Source organism: Eupeodes corollae, chromosome 2 (genome assembly GCF_945859685.1).
Source record: "Eupeodes corollae chromosome 2, idEupCoro1.1, whole genome shotgun sequence".
In the NCBI taxonomy this organism is placed as follows: Eukaryota; Metazoa; Arthropoda; class Insecta; order Diptera; family Syrphidae; genus Eupeodes; species Eupeodes corollae.
The window spans coordinates 30229319-30252203 of record NC_079148.1 but is presented as its reverse complement, the minus strand read 5'-3'; the positions used below and the strand labels follow the sequence as shown (position 1 = coordinate 30252203).

The window sequence follows — 22885 nt, the reverse complement described above, 5'->3', positions numbered from 1 at the left end:
TTTAATTTTATTAACAACAAAATAAAAACTCTCCTTTAACAAATCTTTTACTTTGTAGTTTTAAAATATCATATGGTGTTCAACAAAATTCAAGATGTCTCATGTGAATGAAATGTTAAATTTCGCTGTCGCATGTAACAGGCGCTTAACAAAAATTGTCGACCTGAACTTCATTTGACATCCGATTCTGGCACAATTTTATGTCACATAAATTAGCTTTAGCTGTCATTGAAAAATTAAAAAAAAAAATTAAATGCTCTCCAGCAAAACATAATTATTTGTTATGTTTTGCAATAAAAATAATGCGATTATGGTAAGCAACTATTTTTTTTAAATCATACAAAACCAGCAAAAAATTAATCATATCATAACAATGATTTCAGTATGGCTTCAGACTTTTTCTTTCCCAGCATTGGTGGAGTGGAGGAACACATTTTCAATCTATCACAAATCCTACTCTCCCATGGACACAAAGTATAAACATAATAAGAACTAAATTATATTGAATTTTGTATCTAATGGTAAAGATTTATTATCGCAGGTTGTAGTGATAACACATTCCTATGGTGACCGAACTGGCGTCCGCTACATGACGAATGGATTAAAAGTCTACTATTTACCAATAACCGTCTTCTACAATCAATGCATTCTTCCAACTATGGTCTGCAATATTCCTCTATTGCGGTGTATTTTATTACGTGAAAAAATTGACATCGTTCATGGTCATTCGGCATTTAGCGCTTTAGCTCATGAAGCTATGTTAATAGGAAAATTATTAGGTTTAAGAGTAAGAGTCTTAAATCATAAAGTGTTGTATTTAAATGATTGAATAATTTTGTTTTATTTTATTACAGACAGTTTTTACGGATCACAGTCTCTTTGGATTTGCTGATCTTTCGGCTGTAGTTACAAATAAGTTCTTAGAGATAAGTCTATCAACCTGCAATCATTGTATATGTGTGTCCCATATAGGTAGGTTATAAATCTTGATTTCAATTAAACCGACAGTTTATTTTTGGTTCAGAAACGTATGAACATTTTGAGTACAAGAGTTTAACTAATTATGATTGTAAAAGTTTATCTTATCTTTGTAAGATTCACTAAAGACTTTACATTTGATACAACTATTTAATGATCTGTCATATCGTCAAATTAGATCATATTTGCAAACCAAAAATTAGCTGTCGACTATAATAATCAAACAATGATTTAAATATATATCTCCATTTCCATTTTAGGTAAAGAAAATACTGTCTTGAGGGCAAGAGTTCACAAAGACAAAGTTTCTGTTATCCCTAATGCTGTTGATACTGCCCATTTCACACCTGATCCAACAAAAAGACCTCAAAATGGAACCAGTAAGTCATAAGATATTTTTAAATTGAGCCTTTACAAATATAAAAATTAACTATATTTGTCTCCACTCAAAGAGATAAAGATACTTTTCTGAGAAAATGGTATTTTAAGTAAAACGAGTTCTAACGTGCTACACCACAAATACCGAGGGTCTATTTTTGAAGTAAACAAAGTTATAAACTAATTTTCTACAGACTCAATCGATTTGAAGAAATTAGTTTGAGTGATTAGTTCTTATTTTCCTTTAAACCAAGTTTAATTGGCTTTAAAATGAGTACCATTAATCAAAAACTAACTAGTGAAGATTTAAAGTTAAGATTTAGCACAGTTGTAAATTATGTCCTTAATAAATCAAAATATGCAACGTAAAGTAATAAAAAACAAAAACTATTTAATGAATAATATAAGGTCTACAAAGTTGAAAGTTTAAAATTCCTGAACCCTCGGACTGTGTTTAAACGTTTCAACTTAAATATATACATATAAAAAAACATCTTTCAGGGTTCCTCTGTTTTTTCATAAAAAAAGAACACAGCGAGTTATATTTAAAAAAGTTCTAACCTAAATAAGTTTCTTTTCTAGTCGCAATAATGTACATAGACAATTTTTAAATATACATATATTTTGTTTTCATTTTTGTTTACAGTAAACATTGTGGTTGCTTCTCGCCTTGTTTATCGAAAAGGCATCGACCTGCTGGCAGCTTTAATTCCTCGTTTTAAACGTATGGCAAATATAAATTTTATAATCGCTGGAGAAGGTCCAAAACGTGACACACTCGAGGAAGTTCGTGAAAAGACAAATATGCAAGAACGAGTAGAAATTATTGGATCTGTTGAACATTCCAAAGTTCGTGATATTCTTGTACGTGGTCATATATTTTTGAATACCTCTCTAACCGAAGCTTATTGTATGGCAATTGTTGAAGCAGCGTCGTGTGGATTACAAGTAGTATCTACTTGTGTTGGCGGCATTCCAGAAGTTCTTCCTTCGAACTTAATAATACTCACTGATCCAGAAGTCGATTCCATCTATGAAGGAATTATCAAAGCTATAACGCGATTAAATTTAAGTGAAAACCAAAATTATGGCAATTTATTAACCACAGATGGAAAAAATTCACTAACTAATGGATCGGTGGGCAAGAAGGTGGGAAAAATTTTCAAGAAACTAAAAGCAAAAGCCTCGCAATCTAAACCTACTGCCAGTAAAATTAGTGAAGACGCCGTACTAGATCCGTTTAAATGCAACGAAATTGTAGCTAGTTTATACAATTGGGAAAATGTGACTCAGCGTACTGAAAAAGTATACCAAAGAATTTTAAGTGAGCCTGAACCGACGTTGGGTGAAAAACTAGTGGGTGTTCTGCATAGTGGTGTTTGGCCATATTTGATTGTAGTTTCTTTGTGTCATTTATTATTAATGTTTATGGAATATTTTCGACCAAGAAAGCTTATCGAAGTAGCTAGAGAATTTCCTAGAAAATCATCAAAATAATCGCATTTAAACAAACAAAAAAAAATACCTAGAAAATTAATTTTATTTCCAAACTTGTTTATTAATACGAAACGACAGTATTAAAGAAAAATAGTGCACTAACCTGTTTCTTTTATTCCAAATATATATGACATTATAGGCAAAGGAAGTATCAAAATGGCGCACTACAGCGCTAATTGGATCTCAGGCTAGGTTGCCTTGAGATCGCCATTTCTATAGGCAAAGGAAAAAGAAAAGCAAATAAGCCTGTTTCTTCTTCTGTGGCATTAGTTCTGTGGCAACAGTACCTTGCGAATAGCGAATTTGGTCAATTGAAATGAAGTGTCCTGTTCTGTGTCCTCCTGAAAGTTTTATATGCGATATTAATATATCATGCATTTGTATTCTCAATATGTTCAATATTAATTGACTATATTTTAGCTTGCACCTTGCATTGACTCATCAAATTTTTAACATGTAATTCAAAGGATTGTTTACTTACAACTGCTTTCTTTAACTGTTCAAGCATTTGAAGGTGGACAATTCGGCCGGTATAATTTGTATGTATTTAGAAATATAAAGTCACTGTTTAACTAGGGAAAAATACCATAACTAAATCAATCCAAAAGATTCACAAAACATACTTTCATAGAATTATACGTCATAAGAAAATTAGGAAAAAATGTAATCATTTGATAGTTTGATAAGATTTATATTGAAATTATAAAAAAAAGTAGTGGATTTATTAGATCTAAACTTGCTATTATAGGGTTTTCTAATAACATGATTCGCAAGCCCGTTATTTGGAAAGTTTACAGGTAAAAAGCAAAATATTATTCAATATAGAATGATATAGGACTTACAACAAACTGAGATTCACTGCAAAAATGGTAAAATTTTTGCTACCAGAACTAACATGTCTAAGAGGTTATCACTGTTGCTCACAGAAATGTCGTTATTTAGCACCCTTGGGAATTTTTTCTTTGGAATCACGTGAAAGAATATTTATGTGCTAATGCTCCACCATTGATTGAAGACTTAAAAGATATGATACGTTAAGTTATCGACAACCTACTGGTGCAGATGTGCTATTTGGTCACGGAACCTAACATAAAAAGAATATGGTGCTCTAACCATTGCTGTGACATTTAGCCGTTTTCCATTGCTTCGTTACATTTAAAAAAAAAAACATCCATCGATATCTGTTATTAAATAATCGCTTTTTTAAAACCTAAAAAAGTCTCATTGCAAAACCCTAAACAATGTGAACTTGGTGTAAACATAAATGTACATCAGTGAATACAAAGTTTTATTTTGAATCGCTCCATCTAGTGTCTAGAGGGATTTCATAACCTACCACACTCCATTCTCCCAATTTTCATCGTCAATTCCTCTTATTCTCACCTCAATTCACAGCAAAATTTCCAATTTGAGCAAGACATTTGACCTAATCACCACATTAAAATGAGACAGATAGTATTTTCATGAGCAAACAAACGAGCAAACCCTATACGATTTTACAATCTGTCATTTAATCCATCTCACTCACCCGAATGTGACATGGCGGCGTCTGCTGTACTGTGTAGAAGAGAAATAAAGTTAGACTGAGGCGAATTTTTTCACACAAATATTTCTAAATTTAATTGAATTTTTTATTTGAAATTAATTAAGTTTTCAACAATAAATCATTAAAAATACATTGGTAATACGAATTGCCAGTAATTAAGCGATTATATTGCATAATAAATAGCAATTAAAAACACGAACAACTTCAACGACGACGAAGACATCGCCTTCGTCGTTCCAAAGTGTATTGCCTTTGCTTTTGCCTTTGCCACCACCAATCAGCGCAGCCATCAGTCGGTAATTTTTTCTTTTCCTCATCCTTGCGACAGAAATTTTTTCCAGATTGAAAATCTTAAAAAAAAGTAATTCAAATTAAAAATTTAAAATGCCGGACACAAAAATATAAATGTAAAAAATAAAACAAGAAAAATACGTGGGCATATTGAGAGCCTTCTTAAATACATATATATGTAGCACACCAGGCGCAATCAAAGTTTTTTTTTTCTAATTTTTCTCTTCTACGAGAAAAATAGAAAAAGAATTAACATTTTAGCTTTGATTCTGCGGTTAAAACTCACATTTTAATAGTAGATCCGTAGATCGCGTCTAATAGAAAATAATTTAGAAGAAAAATCGACTAGAGCTCCACTGGGCACCAACCAATGCACACAGCTTGCTACAAATTGCGATAGGAAAAGGCGCAGCCCCTCGCTTCGTTCGCTTCTTTCACCTTTACAATATAAAATATTAAAGGAAGGGTGTCAGAAGTCAGACGCACGGAAAAGGAGAAATAAAAAAATATAAAAAGATGAAATAATTTCCAATTGAATTTGCGAACAAATCGATCAAACAAAAGGAAAATAAACTACAACAGAAACTAAAACTAAAACTGATTCAAATAGAATAGAATAAAATAAACTATCAATTAGTTGAGAGAGGAACTACAAGATAATCATTGAAATATCTGTATAGAGACATCCAAAAGAATTTGCATTGATGGTAATGCATGCTAGAAAACCGCAACGTATGAGCGATGGGTAATTTTTTGTTTCCTTTTATTTATTTGTTTTCTTTAATTTCATTTTGTTTTATTTATTGTTTATATTTTTCATTTTATTATTAGTTACAACATTGTTAATAATTTAGGGTAATAAAATTAATCATAAATTCAATTAATTCATTAATTATTTCGTTTTTGTTTTCATTTCCATTTCCATTTTGGTTTATTTTATTTTTTTTTTCTCCATATTTTGTCCACACACTAATAATCATTCTATCCATCATCAACCCCACTTCTCATCACACATTTTCCTTTATGGATTCTTTCCTTTTTTAACTCATTTTTATTTTTTTGTTTCGTTACTTTCATTTCAGGTACTTTGAGAAGCATCAATCCCATTCTTATCAGGTGAGTGTTGTTGAAAATATGCCATTCCTATAATTTAAACAAAAGTGTTATTGGTTAGTGGGGTTTTGAAAAATCTTAGTTTTTGAGGAGTTTTTTGCTCTTTCTAAATTTATCCGGTGTTTTCATATTACATACCTATTATGTTGTATCTTGTATCTAGTTGGCCTAAGCGGAAGTGTAGTAAAAATTTGCATTAGGGTTGGGCTGTGCCTGTGCTGGTTTGCTGGTTGTTGGTGAAGTTCTGTTCTAAAATGATGGATGCTGTTCGGGGGGGAATGTATATACGCTTCTATTTTTCTTATATACACCGAAATTCAAGTGTAGGATTTAACTTATGTCTGTGCTGGATCTTTTTTTGAAGAAAACTTATTTATCAGGGGTTATCGATTTGTTTTTTCTTCCTTTTATTTTAATTTGAAGATTTATGTGTATATATTACCTGTGTTGCTAAAAAGCTTAAGAGTGACATTTCATTTTATTTTGCTCCACTGAATCTAAAAAAAGTGAATTTCTATTGCATTTTTAATAATACTTTGCTAATCGATTTCAAATCATTCTTTCTTTAATCGTTTATATTTAATCCACGATTTTGGTTAGTAAAATAGTTTAGAGAAGGCGATTGGGTTTTCTGCTAGTTAAATTGTTGTAAAATATAAAGGAAACGTATAACATTTACCATAATAATGAAGTTGTTTAAAAAACGAGCACCTTGAGCAATGCACTTACAGTCCATAATAAATAGCTATTAATATTGGCTCTCTTACTTCAGCTAGTTGCTTTGAGGCAAATAAAACAAATCGATAGGATACATTGTCTGGAAACCGTGGGCTGTATCACTGTATAGCTATGAATTAAATCTTTATGTAGCCTCAGCTGTTGAAGCTCAGTGTTAAATTACCTAATTTTATCGCTATTATATTAAAAATATCTTCAATCAACTAGTAACTTCTTAAATAATGGTAGATAATTCCATCACTTTCAAATAGGCTAATATTCCATGTTATTAAAAATTATTATCAACTCTATGCGGTGGTTCTTTCCAGTGGTAAAAAAAGTGAACTATCATGTGTTCTTAATTTTTTTTAATTAACCATCTCCTTGAGTACCTTGAGCAGCTAAAACCCTGGTATGCCAACATCTGACAAGCCAAAACTACACTATAAGTGGAACAAACCACGCGTTAACAACGAATTGAAATTCTTAAAACATTGGGGGAACTTAGTGATGTGAAGAATCGAAACAACTAAAAATATTGCTCCTGTAGCACGTAGTGTTGACGAAAGTATGGTTTTTCTTATTCGTCGTCGGTCCTTGGAATCATTTATTCCACAAACGATAATTCACCGCAATTTGCATAAATACTTTGGTCTTAATAACTTCAAAGTCTAGTAACATAAAATTTCAAACTTGCCGATTACCACCAATGTCGTATGTTCGCTGATTGGGTCTTTGAAATTAATCAAAATGATACCTATTTTCGTATAAACATCATCTTCGTTACCTTAATAAACAGAATCGGTCGCATTTGGTGCTTACAATAAAACAAGAATAATTGCTGTATAGTCTGTCCGTCCTCAACATGGCACCGTTTGGTTTGGTGAGGAACCTTTCTTTATTGAAATGAGGCTGGTGCAACAATTACGTTAAATGGATTGTGTTACAGAATGTAAAAAAATTGTTCTACAATCATTTCCTTAAGATAATATTCGTGAATCTACCGAGAATATACAGCCGCGAATTGAGAATTGGTCATGGATAATTGTATGAAAAGAACTGCCTCGTAGCCTTGTTAATGGTATACAATTTAATCTTTTATCGACAAAGCTTTTCGGTGTATAACGCTTGAAAATGTTCATGGACGTTTTCAAAAAAATAAACTGCTTTTGCAATGATGCTACTGCAATGTTCAAATTTGATAAATTTTGATTTGTTTAAATTGACTTGTTATTGTCGGGTTTTTGGGAAAACAATATAATTTGTTTACTCTCATGTCATAACAAAATTGAATCACCATATTTCTCTTGCTGCTCTTGTTTCTTTTTTCTTATTCTTGCAGGTCTGAATTCCACTTTTTTATTTTTCTCAGCTACCCTCAGCATTTAATAGTTTTATGAAATCAATGTTGGAGAATACTTATTTCATTGTTGTTGTTATAGATAGGTGTAGATCAATTCGAACGTTATTTCCTGATACTTATGACAGAACGGCATAACTCATAATATATTTTTTTTTTTCAAATTTTAATTTTAGAGTTCGAAGTATAGCTCAAAACGCGACTATGATCGAGAGGCTTCAAGTAGATCAAATTACCGCGAACGTGATAACACCCCTACTGGTGGTTCGCTAAACAATGGTAATAGTGCATACCGATCACAATCACCGGAAATAGATTCACCATCGTCTAGACACGATATACGTGGTGATAGAGATCGTGATCGCGATAGGTTCAGCTACATCCAAAAGATGAGGGATCGTGATCGTGATGTCTACAAAAAGGATAAATATTCTGGTAATGTTAATCATTATTTTTTTATAATTATTATTAATAATTTAATTTAATTTTTGTTTAAAATTTAACTTACAGACAAACGAGATAGACGTGGCAATGATCGCGAAACTGAACACCGCACCAATCATGATAGAATTGATCGACGATCAAAACTATGCTCTTCAAGTGGTGATAAGCGTTCTGGTTCGGATGACAGGGACCGTGATCGGGAACGTGAAATAAGAGACGGAAAAAGAGATAGAAATGACCGTGATCGAGACAGGGATAGGGAGCGTGATAGAGATCGTGATCGCGACCGTAACGATCGTGATAGAGATCGCGAACGTGATAGGAATGACAGAAGTGAACGAGCTTCCTGTGCAAGTGATTGGAGTGAACATGTCAGTTCTTCTGGTGAGTAAAAGTTAAAGCAACAACAAAAAATATACTTTCTTTAGCTTTAGGAAATTTTCTAAAGCGATTTACCCGTGTCTATTAAACCTTAGTTTAAAATCGATATTCAAAATAATTTAGACAATTTTACTTACTTAAGGTGGCGCTACAGTCCTGTGTGAACTGGGGCCTCACCCAACAAACTTCTCCATCTAGCTCGGTCCCTAGGTAGATGTCTCCAGTTTCGCTCTCCAAATTGGGTGAGGTCACCTTCCACTTGTGCGCGCCACCTGATCCGCGGTCTTCCTCTACTGCGCTGTCCTGTGGGTGCTGATTCGAAGACTTTCCGCACCGGAGCATTGATTTCCATGGGCTCTACGTGACCCAGCCATCTTAGTCGTTCGACTTTTACTCTTCTGGCTAAGTCTACGTCGCTGTACAGCCCGTACAGTTCGTCGTTCCATCTTCTCCTCCACTCCCCTTCGATGCATACGGGACCGTAGATCAAACGAAGAACTTTTCTCTCGAAGCGACCCAAGGTGCTTTCATCCGCAGAGAGGACTTTACCACTCAATTGCTTTCTTAGTCCAAAGAAACAGCGGTTAGCAAGAGTTATTCTGCGTTTTATCTCAGCGCTGGTGTTGTTTTCTGCGTTTACAGCGGAGCCTAGGTAGACGAAGTCCTTGACTACCTCAAAGTTACGTCTGTCGATTGTGACGTTTTGACCAAAACGTCGGTTTTGTATGTCCTTTCTAGACGACAGCATGTACTTTGTTTTGCCCTCATTAACCGTTAAACCCATTGTTGCCGCCTCTGCCTCAATACTCACAAAAGCCCCATTGACATCACGCTGAGTTCTTCCGATTATGTCAATGTCATCAGCATATGCCAGTAATTGGACAGACTTTTGAAAGATAGTGCCTCTAGTGTTGACGTGTGAGCTCTGCACTATTCTTTCAAGCACGATGTTAAAAAAATCGCATGACAGCGCATCACCTTGTCTAAAACCTTTTTTGATATCGAAAGGTTCTGTTAAGTTGTTTCCAACCTTTATGGAGCAGCGTGAATTCTCCATGGTCATCCTGCACAAACGGACGAGTTTGGCAGGGATGCCAAAACTAGACATGGCTCTATACAGCTCGTCCCTGTAGGTGCTGTCATATGCGGCCTTGAAATCGATGAAAAGATGGTGGGTGTCGATTTGGTGTTCTTAAGTTTTTTCCAGGATCTGCCGTAATGTGAATATTTGATCTACTGTGGACTTTCCTGGTCTAAAACCACACTGATAAGGGCCTATCAGGTTGTTGACGATGGGCTCTAGACGTTCACATATTACGGCAGATAAGATTTTATATGCGATGTTAAGTAGACTTATTCCTCTATAGTTGGTGCAGTTTAGAGGGTCTCCTTTTTTCAGGATCGGGCAAACAATACTAAGGTTCCATTCATCGGGCATGCTTTCTTCCGACCATATCTTACAGATAAGTTGGTGCATGCTCCTAACCAACTTATCTCCAGCTGCTTTAAAAAGCTCGGCATTCAAGCCATCCGCTCCAGCGGCTTTATTAGACTTCAACTTAGATATGGCAATCTTTACTTCTCTTTTACTTCGGGAGGACTTTTTAGACAATTTTAGACAACTTAATTATCAAAGATCTCAGACATTTAATTTCATAAAGCAAGAAGATATTTTTTTTTTCACATCATGCTTTTTAATGAAGATTTAAACTCATATAATTCAGCCTTAGTTGTTTGCTGTTTTCTTAGTCGTCCGTTCAAATCTACTTTTTAGTTAAATTTTTTCAATACTAAAACAAAATATATCCAGCCCTTTTTGCAAAATTATATTTTGTGCCAAAAAATTATTTTATCCGACATATAAAATGTTCATAAAACAACTTTTGACTAGAGGTCTTCAAGTGGTACTCAAAATTTTTTATAACTAGTTTTTAATGAAAATGTACCTCACGATGAAATAGGGGCTATATGTAGTGGATATCGATCACAGTCGGCGGAAATAGATTCACCAGATTTTCTATACACGTATGTGGGAATGAGATCGTGATAGCGATAGGATAAGCTACATCCATTTTTTATTTGTGTTATTTTGATAATAATAATAAACAAGTCTTTTTTAAGAGAAATTATTAAATGTATAATTTATTATAAACAGAAAGATCTGACAACAACCACATTAAAAGTATAAGCAACATCATATCATTTTTATGAATTTTTCTATCACCAATTTGCTTATTTGCATCTGTCTTGATTCAATTGAAGAGCATTAGCGTATACCTTATCTTTAGCGTGACCCAAAGAAAAATGTTTATAGGTGTTAAATCACAAGATTTCGTTGGGAAATTCTGATCACCTTTGCTTAAAATTTGCAATTTTTTGCGTCCTTGTGTGGCAATAAGGTCATCATCGGCTCGACAATCTACATTCGGACCTGGCCTCATACAACAATTTTCTCCTTATACCTCGATAGCGAGCTAACGCAAATCAGCTGCGCACCCCAAGAGCCTACCGAGCTTATTTTTTGTAACAACTTCAGCTTCGTGGTAGATTGTGTACAGTTATTGATTGTAGCTTCTCCGGAATCGTCCTCTCTCAATTTAAGAGGGCAACAATTCTCCGCAAGGCTTTCCTCTCAAATGCGCCTCAGAGGTCGGAGTACTCGGAAAGTACTTAGAAAACTAAGCACCCAAGTCTCGGAACTATATATATATGAGTACTGGCAGAACCCGTGGCATGATGGTTAATGCGTTGGACTGTCGTGCGAGAGGTCTTGGATTCGATACCTGCCGAAGCAATCTAAAGTTTTTTTCACGGGTACTGCCTCTTGCGAGAAATTGACAAATTCTCCAAGAGTAATTCTTGTCATGAAAAGCTCTTTCTCAAATTTGCCGTTCGGATTCGGCTTAAAACTGTAGGTCCCTTCCATCCCTCTTGTCAGTCACTAGGACCTAGTTCTCAAACGGACTGTTTTAGCATTGAGCTACCGTCTGCGTTTTATTTTTATGTTATCGACTGCTACTATTGACCCAAGGTATTTGAAGTTTTGCACTACTTCAAATTCATGCTTCGTTACCTTGTTTGTTTGACCTATTGTTCTTCTCGCAGGCGACGCAACCTTGTACTTTATTTTTCCTTCAAAAATCTACAGCCCCAGATTTTGTGCCGCCTGCTCGATCGGGCAAAGCTTGTTGGGTTCTCTCAATGATGTCGATGTCGTCTACGTAAGCCAATGTCTGGCTGGAATTGGTAACTTGGCCAGGTTGAAGAGGAGGCAGGTAACATTCTAAAAATGACATCTGCTTAAATATATTCAAAAGAAGCCATTTATTGGAAAACTTTATACTAATGAAAATGTGGTTAAGAGTAAAGTAAACTTTTAATGCACAATTCAAGAAAATCGTTGCTTAATTTTTGTTAGAAAACAGTTTTTGTTTAAATTTTTTTAGGTCAAATATTTAAAAACGACCTAAAGTCTGGGTGACCATAATTTGTTTTTTTTTTTAAACTCCGATTTTATTTAAAATGATGTCCTTTAAACTTTCCTTCCATAAAATGTAAACCCCTTGTTTTGAAAATATTAAAGATGAATAGGGAAAAGAAAAGTTACAACCGAGGAAATTTAAAAAGTTAGAACGCCCATGTATAGGAACCAAAACAAAATCATTTTATTGTTTTTCAAAATAATTCTATATTCGTGTATAAAAATCTTTAATCTTAAAAACACAAATTAAATTAAATATTGTTTTCTTTTAAAATAGGTAAAATGTATTACTACAACTGCAAAACTGAAAAATCGCAATGGGAAAAACCAAAGGAGTGGGTTGAAAAGGAAAGGTAAGAGAAACAAATTGAATAATTTAGTAAATACAAAACATTAATTGTATACGTTTCTATTTCATTTAGAACTCTTACAAGAGATCAACATAGAGAAAAGGATTATAGAGACAAAGAACGCGAGAGGGAACGTGAAGATAGATTTTCAAGATCTGGTTAGTAGTTTTTTATAATTCAAAATACTCCCAAATTAAATTCATAAACGTTTTTAAAAAATAGTGAACTTAATATTTGTTTCATACAAATTTTTCTACAAATGTTTTCTTAAATTTTATATCAAATATATGTATATTAACTGTAGAAGCAACATTTTATCGACAAAAAAATATTTATACAATTTTTTAAGGATGAAATTGGATGTTTTTTTCGAGAAAAAAGAATTTTGATAACAAAAAAAAAACAATACATAGGAAACGGATTTAAACCCAAACACATGATAATGTTTCACCTACATGTCCTTGGTTTCAAGATAAGTTTAACTTTTTCAAGGAAATCGGTTTCAAGCAAATTTTGTGATGTACATAAAGTTGTTTTTTATATGATATGCCCGGAATATCGTCAATATCCCCCTTTTTAGTTTTAAAATGTTTTTTGGAAACTATGTAATTTCCTTGAAAATTGTATTTTGTAACTTACTTAGTTTGATTATATAATATACAAGTATCATGCCAATACAAACCTCATTTTTGAAATGTATAACTTATATGCTTGTATCGAAAACTCCTTCAATCTACTCACTTTTCAAAAGCATAAGAAATTGCATTCAAATGAGGGTTATCTGGAGCCAACTTTTCCATTCTTCACATATTCTAGTGATTTGATACATACACATTTTTTAAAATTGTACAAAAAAAGTGTATCTGTTGTAATCCGAATTAGTACAAAAGCTTTAATAAAAGCTTATTGAAATATTTATAAATATGATAAATTATTTAATGACGAGTGTGAACTAACTTAATGTCTGCTTGGTTTAGAAACATCGCAGATAATTTATTTTAAATCAGGTGAAAACACCTGAAAAACATTGAAATAGTTTGTTTTGAAAGAAATTAAACTTATTCATTTCGTTACTCTATAGATGAGTGTTTCTAACATATTTTTAATATTTTTTACAAAGCAATTATACACTTAAAAGGAATTTCAAAGGTAAAGAACAATAATAATATATTTTTTTTTCATATCAGCAGCCTACACAAAACATTCCAGTTCTCGGGGAAATTCACGTTTAAGGTGGGGCTATGAAAATGACGGTGGTGGACCTCCTGCCCATAGAAGGCGAATTGATGGTGCATTCATACGAAATTACACAAGAGACATTTATTTTAGTTTTATATTTTAAATAGACAATCCTGATATGGATATAAGTCCAGGGGATTCAACACCAACATCTGAAGCTAGCTATTCACTAACGGGCACACCCAACACAGCCCAATTAAATGATCAATCTGTCCCATTAACAATTGGATCATCGACAGTTGCAGCTGGCGGAGCTGCTACTGTTTTACTACCGAATGCATTACCCCGTCTCGCATCACATCCAACAAATGTTTCAGTGCTTTCATCTCAAATGCATTTTACTACATCGGCTTCCAGTGGTGGTAATGTGAATATGGGTGGTTCTGGAGCGCAATCCAATAACAGTAATCACCGAAAGCTAGAGTCTGTAGTGCAACAAGTGAATCTATCAGTTTCTCCTCCCATACAAGCAACTGTAAATAATTATTATTTATATTTTATAGCATTAGCAATATTAAATGAAATGTATTGGTTTTTTTTTATAGTCTGGTTCGCAAAATTCAAGTTCAACGTCGAATCAAAATGATCATCATATTAATTCAAACGCTCCTGGCCCCCCAAAACTGGGTACAAAATCGTTGGAGTCTATGGACATAAATTCCCAACAAAAGGGTTCAATGCTTCGACAGGCGCACGGAATTTCTGGAACTAGCGCTTCAGAGGCCAATGCTGTACTAATTGATGGACATCATACTGGAACAGTGCCCGGCGTTGTTAGTTTAAGGTACGAACATTTTTAAAGACTCAAAAAAGATTTATTTAATCTAGCTTTTTGTTTTTTCAGAGATAATTCGCTTAATTCGCCACATTATAATTTATCGCATGCACACGGTATGTCACCGTTGAATTACTCAAAAAGTCCGGTAACGGGAACAAATAACAGCGCTTCTGGCGGTTCATACCCATGCAGCCAATTTGGCCTAAAGACTGTTGAGGGCGTCAATCCAAATATGGTTGGTTGCCCATCTAGTTTAACAAATGCGTCTATTTCGAGTGGTGGTGCTGTGTCTAGTGGAAATGGTGGGCACAGTGGAGGCGTTGAAGGACCACCCACACCAACACAGGAACTAGATATAAGCGGCAACAACACAGAGCAAAGAAAATGTAAGTACCTACATAATTTATTCGATAAAATTAATTTTCAAATTTTATTTGTTAATTTTTATTCTAGTGGAAGGTACATCAGCTTCTCTAAGTACTTTACAAAGTTGTGTGGCCACAACGGGTCAGGCTGGTCGAGGGCAAGGACCTGACTTGTCCCCAAAATTAGCAAAGTATTTTAGAGCCGATTTGATAACACATGTAACAAATTGGCCAGCCGACATTTTGGAAAAACAGGTGAGTTTTTTTTGTTTAAATGCATAAATGTATTTATATTTTTACTAATGACAGTTTATATAAATGTTAAATATTTGATAAACGCACTTCATCGGTTTTGCCAAAGAATAAATTATTATTTTTGCTATCCTTAAACCTCTACATGAATATGCGCAAGTTCCATGGTTCACCATTTTGGTACTATCTTACTTTCATGAGTTCTCTCGGATTTCAGCTCTTTATCTTGTTTGCAGATAACAAAAGATAGTACAGTATATCTTATCACTTCGTGCCTAATCTTGAATTTATTTCCACGAGATAAAGGTCCTTGATAAAGAGAAATAACTAAAATAACATATGTTGCCATGACAATAAAAATAACTTCATGTTTAAAAAAAGGAATTTCGATTTTTCTGTTTCCAATTTCAAAATCACTGCAACGTCTACATATGTTTATGGTTTAAATCGATAAAAATTATAATCTATGTACAAAGCGGAATTGGTAATATCATATGGAACATAGTCCCATAAGGCCCAGAATCGAGATCCAATGATAAGGTCATAAAAAAGGAAAAACACTACAAATTGAAACAAAGACTAAATGTTTTATATTTTGTTAAATTGACATTTATAAGCGAGTATTACATTTTATAAGTCAGCTGCAGGATGTATTTGTTTTGATATCAGATATGAAAAACTTCCAAAAGTTAAAAAAAAACTCTTAATTTAATAAACAAAATAGAATTGCATACTGTTAGAAGAAAGTTTTTTTTGCCTAGGTTGTATTTGCTGTTCTTTGTCCATAGTCAAAATTATGCTCGTGAAGTCAGATTTCCAACTACATAAGGCGTTTTTTATTGGTAAATTTATGCGCATCGCAGACCTTCTGAGAACCCTACTATCATGCAGAGAACCAGGTTCTCCAACACATAATATTTCGATGAATTTCTTGTCAACGTCAACGACGGCCTGCAACACGATAGTGAAGTTTTGTTTTCGGTTATAGTAAAGGCCCAACTATAATAGGCATAAGCTAGCATATGGGCGCATTAGTAAACGTGCGAATACAAAGAATCTCAATACGAGTGAACATAATGGAGTCTAGCTCCGTTTCGTTCAATTTATCTCAGTTTCGTTAACTTAAGCACCCTTAAGCAAGAGCGATCCCAGTCGCTCGCCGCATAAGTAAAATCTGACATGTAGATACGTGAACAAAATTGCATTATGGCTATGCAGTAATTTCGCAAACTTAAGTAAATTTTCGTTGGGTTTTTGACATAAGCTTATGTTTGCTTATGCCTATTATAGTTGGACCTTAAGCCTCTTTGTTGCTTTTTGGGAGCTGTAGTTGTGATATGGGTACAATCGATGGCCCCGATTATGCCCGGTATTTTCTTTTTGGTTTCAAATTTTCGAGAAATTTGGTCAATGACATCACCTTGTGGCCACTTAATATGTTCATTTCCTATAGAAAACAACCAGCTGCTCACACGGCCAACTACAGACCATGCTGACGACGTTGCACTTCAAAATAGGTTTCCCAATTTCCGAAATACACTTCTTTTCTGGGTTCAATTTTTGTTTTGCCTCCATGATCCATTCTTGTTGAAAAAAAATCGGATTGAGAGTATTTTTCTGAAAATAAATAGAAAATGCTTTTATATTTTTAAATAAATAATTAGATGAACCTACAAGTTAGGTTAGGTTAAAGTGGCTGTCCAAGATGGAAACGGACACACTTAGGCCAGTTTAATGGCCCATTGTGATACCACATGAATCTTGAGGCTTCGTCCTAAGCTCAATGGAACCAGCTTGAGTCCCTTACGAAACGTGAGAGGCTGATTATACCGATATGATTTAGATCGTTTAGATCGTTAAAGAAGAATTCTCCTAGGTAATTAATGCGTTTTCGAGCTAGAGCAGGGCATGTGCAGAGAAGATGAAGAACCGTTTCTTCCACTTCCTCGTTCATAAAGCTTCCGAAAAAGTCATTTGAGAATACGCCTAGTCTCGTGGCGTGCTTTCCTATTAGACAGTGTCCGGTTATGACACCTATTATCGAGTTTATATGCGATCTGCTTAGAGAGAGCAAGCACCCTGAACGTTTTAAATCCAGTGTTGGCCAGATGTTTTTTGTGACTTGACACGTGGTAATGTTGTTCCACCTGGTGCCTGCCCTCCTCACAGCGTCTTGCATTAGCAGCAGTTTACAAGTAGCGATTGGTATGCCAGTACTTGCCAAACGTGGTAGGATGGGCTGTACTGTACCGTTCCTGGCGAGTTCATCTGCCTTACTGTTACCTGGAATGTCTCTATGACCCGGCACCCAGCAAAGGTGAATATTAAACTGTTGCGCCATCTCAATTAGAGATGATCGACAGTTATGGACTCTTATAGAGTTTGTAGAGACAGAGTCCAGAGATTTGATAGCGGCCTGGCTATCAGAGAAAATACGGATATCAAGACAAGACTTCTTTTATCGCCAAAAGTTCCGCCTGGAACACGCTAGAATGATTGGGAAGGAAATTTCAGTCGTTCAAAGTACACACCTCCACCAACCCCTTCTTTGGTTTTTGAGCCATCTGTGTAAAAATGGATTGACTTATCCTCCAAGAATGTCCTATCCTTCCAAAAAGATCTGGTAGGTATAGAAATCTGGAAGTTGTGGGATTTTGTAGTCTGTGTGCTTTGGAATTGATTCTAAGTACCTTAGAATTACGGAGTGGCCAATGTTGTTGTTAGTCCACTGCGACGAAGCATTAAGGCGAATAGCAGATCTTGCAGCTATTTGTTTGCTAAATATGTCAAGAGGTGTAAGGTAGAGCAAGGTGTCCAGTGCCGCAGACGGGGTCGTGCAAAGCGACCCGCTTATACATAGGCAGGCTGAACGTTGGACTTTATTTAACTTATCCCTGTTTATACCTTTCTCTAAAGCAGTCCACCATACTGCCACACCGTACGTTAAAATCGGTCTGATTACCGATGTGTATAGCCAATGCGTGATTCTGGGTTGTAAACCCCATTTATTACCAATAGCTTTTTTGCAAGAAAAGAGAGCTACAGTAGCTTTTTTGACTCTTTCCTGTACGTTGCGTTTCCAATTTAGTTTTTTTGTCTAAGACAAGACCCAGGTATTTAGCCTCGTCTGAGAATTTTAATTGGATTCCTTTAATATAGGGAGGGTTGACAAATGAAATTTTGTATCTCCTCGAAAATAAGACCAGATCGGTTTTGTGTGGGTTAACACCCAGTCCACACCGATCAGCCCAAATTGCTCTACAGTTAGCGATTCAACCTGAAGTGGGATTTAAAATCGAGCTCAATATTATCCTCGATAGTTTTCATTAAAATTCGAAACGCTTGCGTGCTTCTCATCAGATGAAGAATGATCAGAGCTCATTAAGCGATCAAGTTCTGATGATGAACTGCTTTCTTCACTGCTTGATGATTAGTCCAATAAATACTCTAATAAGATTTGAAATAAAAAAAGTTATTTTTGGCAAGAAGTTTAAATTTTAATAACTTTTCACTTTTTTGTTTCGTTATCCATTTTAATTTTTTTTTTCAAGTAATTATTCTTTTTGTTGACAGCTGATTTTGACATAAGTATGATTGCACAGATACCAACTTGGAGATTTAAAATAAGAGTGCATATAATAGTGAACATATGTTTTATTCACACTATCCATTACTGCACTTACTTTCCATTACTGCACTAGCTATAATTTACCAATAAAATACGTCTATTGCCTAGGCCTCATGGTTACGGTTCTTTGTCCATAGTCAAAAAAATGCTCTTGAATTAAGCTTACATAATCTCAATCGTGGGCATAATACGCAATTGTTTAATTCGCTAAATCTAATAAGATTAGGCCATTGATACAAAAGTTTCTTTATTTTGAACTCAGTTCATCGAAGGTTCAAAAACAGTCAATGGGACACTATTTTTCATGGTCTTCAGCTTGTTTTCAAAATGTATGTATTAGGGCTAATATTGTCTTGTTTGAAGGCAATAGGTCGATCTTAATGCACATTCTTCTTTATTGCCCAATCGTAAAATAATTACTTCTATTTTTTATCGAATTTCAGAGCTTTCGGAATCACAAAATAAACACATACAATTCATCAAAATACATGAAGTATTTATTTGAATAGATTATACGATCGATATAACTTAATGTTTGAAGATTATTTCATGATAATGTTGTCGCCTCAAATAATCAATTAGATAAGTACAATTTTTCGGCCGGTATCTTACGAATAAATGCCTAAATGTTTTCTTCCAGTGCGTCAATCATTGACATGAACCTTAATATATTCCCACAAAAAAAAACACAGGCGTTAAGTTGCACGATATATGCGAAAAAAAGACCGTCTTCAAACGTGAAATAAACTGTTCACCGGCCATTTTGTGTGTCATGTGGCGCTGTCTTGTTGAAACCGCATGTCATGCAAGTCAAGCTCTTACATTTTGCACAAAAACAAGATAGCTATCATCGCACAGTAGCGCTCACCATTCACAGAGTGTGATGTGCCTACCCATATATTATTTATACCAAGTTAGATTTTAAATATCTCGGTTTGCAATTCGAGTTGAAGCATACTTTTAATTTTCATGCGTTGTTACGTTTAAAGTAAAATATAGTATTATGTGACCCAGTTAAGATGAAATGGCTGTTTTTCCAGAGAAAAACTAAATCGTTATAAGTTTTTAACTATTTATTGTCGCCAGGCGTTAACGAACGATGTTTATTTTATTAAAGGTAAACAGTCATTATTTTCCGGAGAATTATGAAAGTAAACTGAACAATGGCATTGCATCTCACGGACAAGGGATACCGTCACTCTATAATAAGCACCAAAGAAAGATTTTTTTGGATGCATTGCTTGCTCTAACAATGCTTTTGACTGCTTTTCACTTTAAATACCAAAGTTCTGCTTGTTCGGGTATCCATTAAACCAAAATTGAGCTTCGTCGCTGAACACTGGATTTTCGTCAAATTCATTCATCAAAATTTCGGTTTCTAGTGCAGAAACGAGGCCTAATTACTGCCAACCGAATTGGTAATTCGTGGTCATCATAAGCTGTTATTTTTTCCTCAGTTTGTAATCTACAAAAGTGTGTTGATGGATTAATATCCAACAATGCTAATTTGGTGCTTAGTCACAAAAGCTTCATTAGCCAGAGCAGTAGGTCGATTAACCAGACCATAAAATGGAAGAACTGCGCTATAGACTTTCTTATTTAGTAATAATAAATAAATAAATTGGGTGGCGCAAGTGTGCGAGTACTGTAGTCAGGGATGAAAGGGACCTACAGTTGTAAGCCGAACCCGAACGGCAAATTTAGGAAAGAACTTTTCATGACAAGAATTACTCTTGGAGAATTTGTCAATTCCTCGCAAGAGGCAGTACCCGTGAAAAAAACTTTAGGTGGCATAGGCAGGGATCTAACCCAAGACCTCTCGCATGACAGTCCATCGCAGTAACCATCATGCCACGGGTACCTCTTATTTAGTAATAAAATTCAATAATTTAATAATAATTTAACCATGAATCTTCTCACAAACGAACAACGCTTGCAAATAATTGAATTTTATAATAATAATTATTGAATTATTACTTATTAATTATTATTATTACTTATTAATTATTATTATTACTTATTAATTATTATTATTACTTATTAATTATTATTATTACTTACTAATTATTATTATTATTATAAAATTGAATAATTTGCAAGCGTTGTTCTTATGTGAGAAGATTCATGGTTAAATTACAGACCAAACTGAAAATGTTTGACAGTGACACAAAACTCGAAACGTACATGAGCAGTCAAAATCAATGTTGCCAAAAATAAAATATCAAGAATATCACCCATTATAACCTCAAAAGCTTACAAAACGATTCAATATTTGAATGTCGAAGACAACATCCTTAAAATTTGTAATATAAGAATCAATATAATGAAAAATGCTAATTATTTCTTTCAGGCTCAAAAGTGTTCTGAGGAAACCCACGCGCATGGTGACCTGCAATGCACGAAAGTATCCGCCGAATTAAAATCAGCTAGAAGTTTAGTTAGAATAACAGAAATAACAGCAACGCTACAAGAACAAAAGTGAGTATATTTAAACAAAAAAAATTAAAACCAATCTAATCACATCTTATCATTGTTTTCAGAATTATGTATCTTCGTCAGCAAATTCGTCTATTAGAGGAATTAAAATCCCAAAACTCATTTATGTCAGATGATCTTTAGCCAATATTTAAATTGTATTAAATTAAAAACAAAAAAAGGAAGAAAATTATATATATAATAATAAAATAAAGAATAATTTTAGAAATAATAAAAATTAGTTATAAAATACATTTAAAAAAAAATCATAAAAAAGGAAACAAACACATTTTTAATTCTAACCATACACCCAACCACCACAACTAAAAAATCTACAAAAACACACGAACTCACAAAATATTTATTATTTGATAAAAAAAAACATCAACAACAACAAAAAATATAAACAAATCACACAATTTTTTTCTTTGTTAATGTAAATAAATATAACATTTTATGCAATAGATATTTTTAAGTAGGTAAATACGTATGAGCATTCAAATGGAATAGAACAATTCAAATTAATTGTATAATATGAATCCAGTGTTGTAATTTTTATCATACAATATTTTTATTTTATCAAAACCATCAGACGTATCATTGTACCATGTTTAAATCATTGAGAAAAAAGAAACAAAACAGGAAAAATAAATAAGCTGAAAGTCCAAATATCAAATTATTATACATTGAGCTGAAATGTAGTTCTACAATATTTTTGCGGGGGTGAAATACTTAGTGTCCCATCAATCCAAGTTCAGATTTTTAGGAATTCTGAAAAAGAAAAATGATATTTTAAGAAAACTCTCCCTTTGGTAACATAATAAGTTTAATATCTGAATGTTCTGTGTTTTTATTTTTTCTTTTTTTATTATTCTATACAAGGACTATGAAACATTTTTATTGCAGTAGTTTTAGCCAAAACTTTTTTTGATTAAATTGCGAAAATAAACTAACAATATTCAGTACATATTTTTACCACTGTTTTTCATATTACATAATCGTCAGACTGATTGTTGTGTTTTGCAATTTTAAGCAAAATAACAAAATGTATAGAATTTTGTTTCAAGTAATCTAGATGATAAAAAAATATTCTTGTTTTTAATACCTTCTTAGGCAGGAATGGAATGAGCATGTTTTCAATATAACAGTTCAGACAGAAGAGAAGTATAAATAAAACAGCCTTAAAAAAAACAGCCTGATTGTAGATCTTTTATAAATTTAAAGGTGCGTCTCGCCCAAATTTTGAAATCTTAGGAATTTTATAATTGAACAAGATCTAGTACTTATGTTTTCTATTGTAACGGTACTGGAAATATCAAAAACATTGACTTCAGTGGATACACTTAAAAAGTGTCGAACCCCTTGAATTTCGATCTTTTCTATACGAAATATATATTTAAACAAATTTCAATTGCAATGCTTCTTTGTTTAATGATTCCATTTTATTAAAAACGGATGTTTTCATAAAAGTCGAAAATCTGTGTTAGTAAATCGTCTTTCTGATTATTTGTTGCATTAATTAACACACAATAATTCGGTAGAACGTGTGCAGGCCTGCTTGAGTACGATTTTAAAAAGTCACGGAATGTTCCATAACCGTCACACAAAAATT

General features: G+C 33.7%; 2 protein-coding genes across 4 annotated transcripts; both read left to right on the top strand.

Moving 5' to 3' along the window:
* The first annotated feature begins 202 nt into the window (after positions 1-202).
* LOC129944545 (phosphatidylinositol N-acetylglucosaminyltransferase subunit A) lies at positions 203-2955 on the top strand. The gene is made up of 6 exons (XM_056054053.1): positions 203-313; positions 384-474; positions 542-787; positions 855-972; positions 1239-1358; positions 2003-2955. The coding sequence occupies exons 1-6, from the start codon at positions 303-305 to the stop codon at positions 2851-2853; spliced, it is 1437 nt and encodes a 478-aa protein (XP_055910028.1). The 5' UTR covers positions 203-302; the 3' UTR covers positions 2854-2955.
* A 1428-nt stretch (positions 2956-4383) lies between these two features.
* On the top strand, positions 4384-22248 carry LOC129944544 (WW domain-containing adapter protein with coiled-coil homolog). Of its 3 annotated transcripts, none has more exons than XM_056054051.1 (14): positions 4384-4695; positions 5024-5435; positions 5773-5806; positions 8057-8315; positions 8391-8708; positions 12464-12539; positions 12609-12694; positions 13724-13825; positions 13883-14250; positions 14321-14559; positions 14620-14939; positions 15007-15173; positions 21149-21276; positions 21339-22248. In XM_056054051.1, the coding sequence occupies exons 2-14, from the start codon at positions 5395-5397 to the stop codon at positions 21415-21417; spliced, it is 2217 nt and encodes a 738-aa protein (XP_055910026.1). In that variant the 5' UTR covers positions 4384-4695; positions 5024-5394; the 3' UTR covers positions 21418-22248. The 3 variants fall into 3 exon arrangements, with proteins under 3 accessions (XP_055910026.1, XP_055910027.1, XP_055910025.1); XM_056054052.1 differs by having other exon boundaries at positions 4998-5435; positions 13727-13825; XM_056054050.1 differs by having other exon boundaries at positions 4998-5435.
* Positions 22249-22885: the final 637 nt, after the last annotated feature.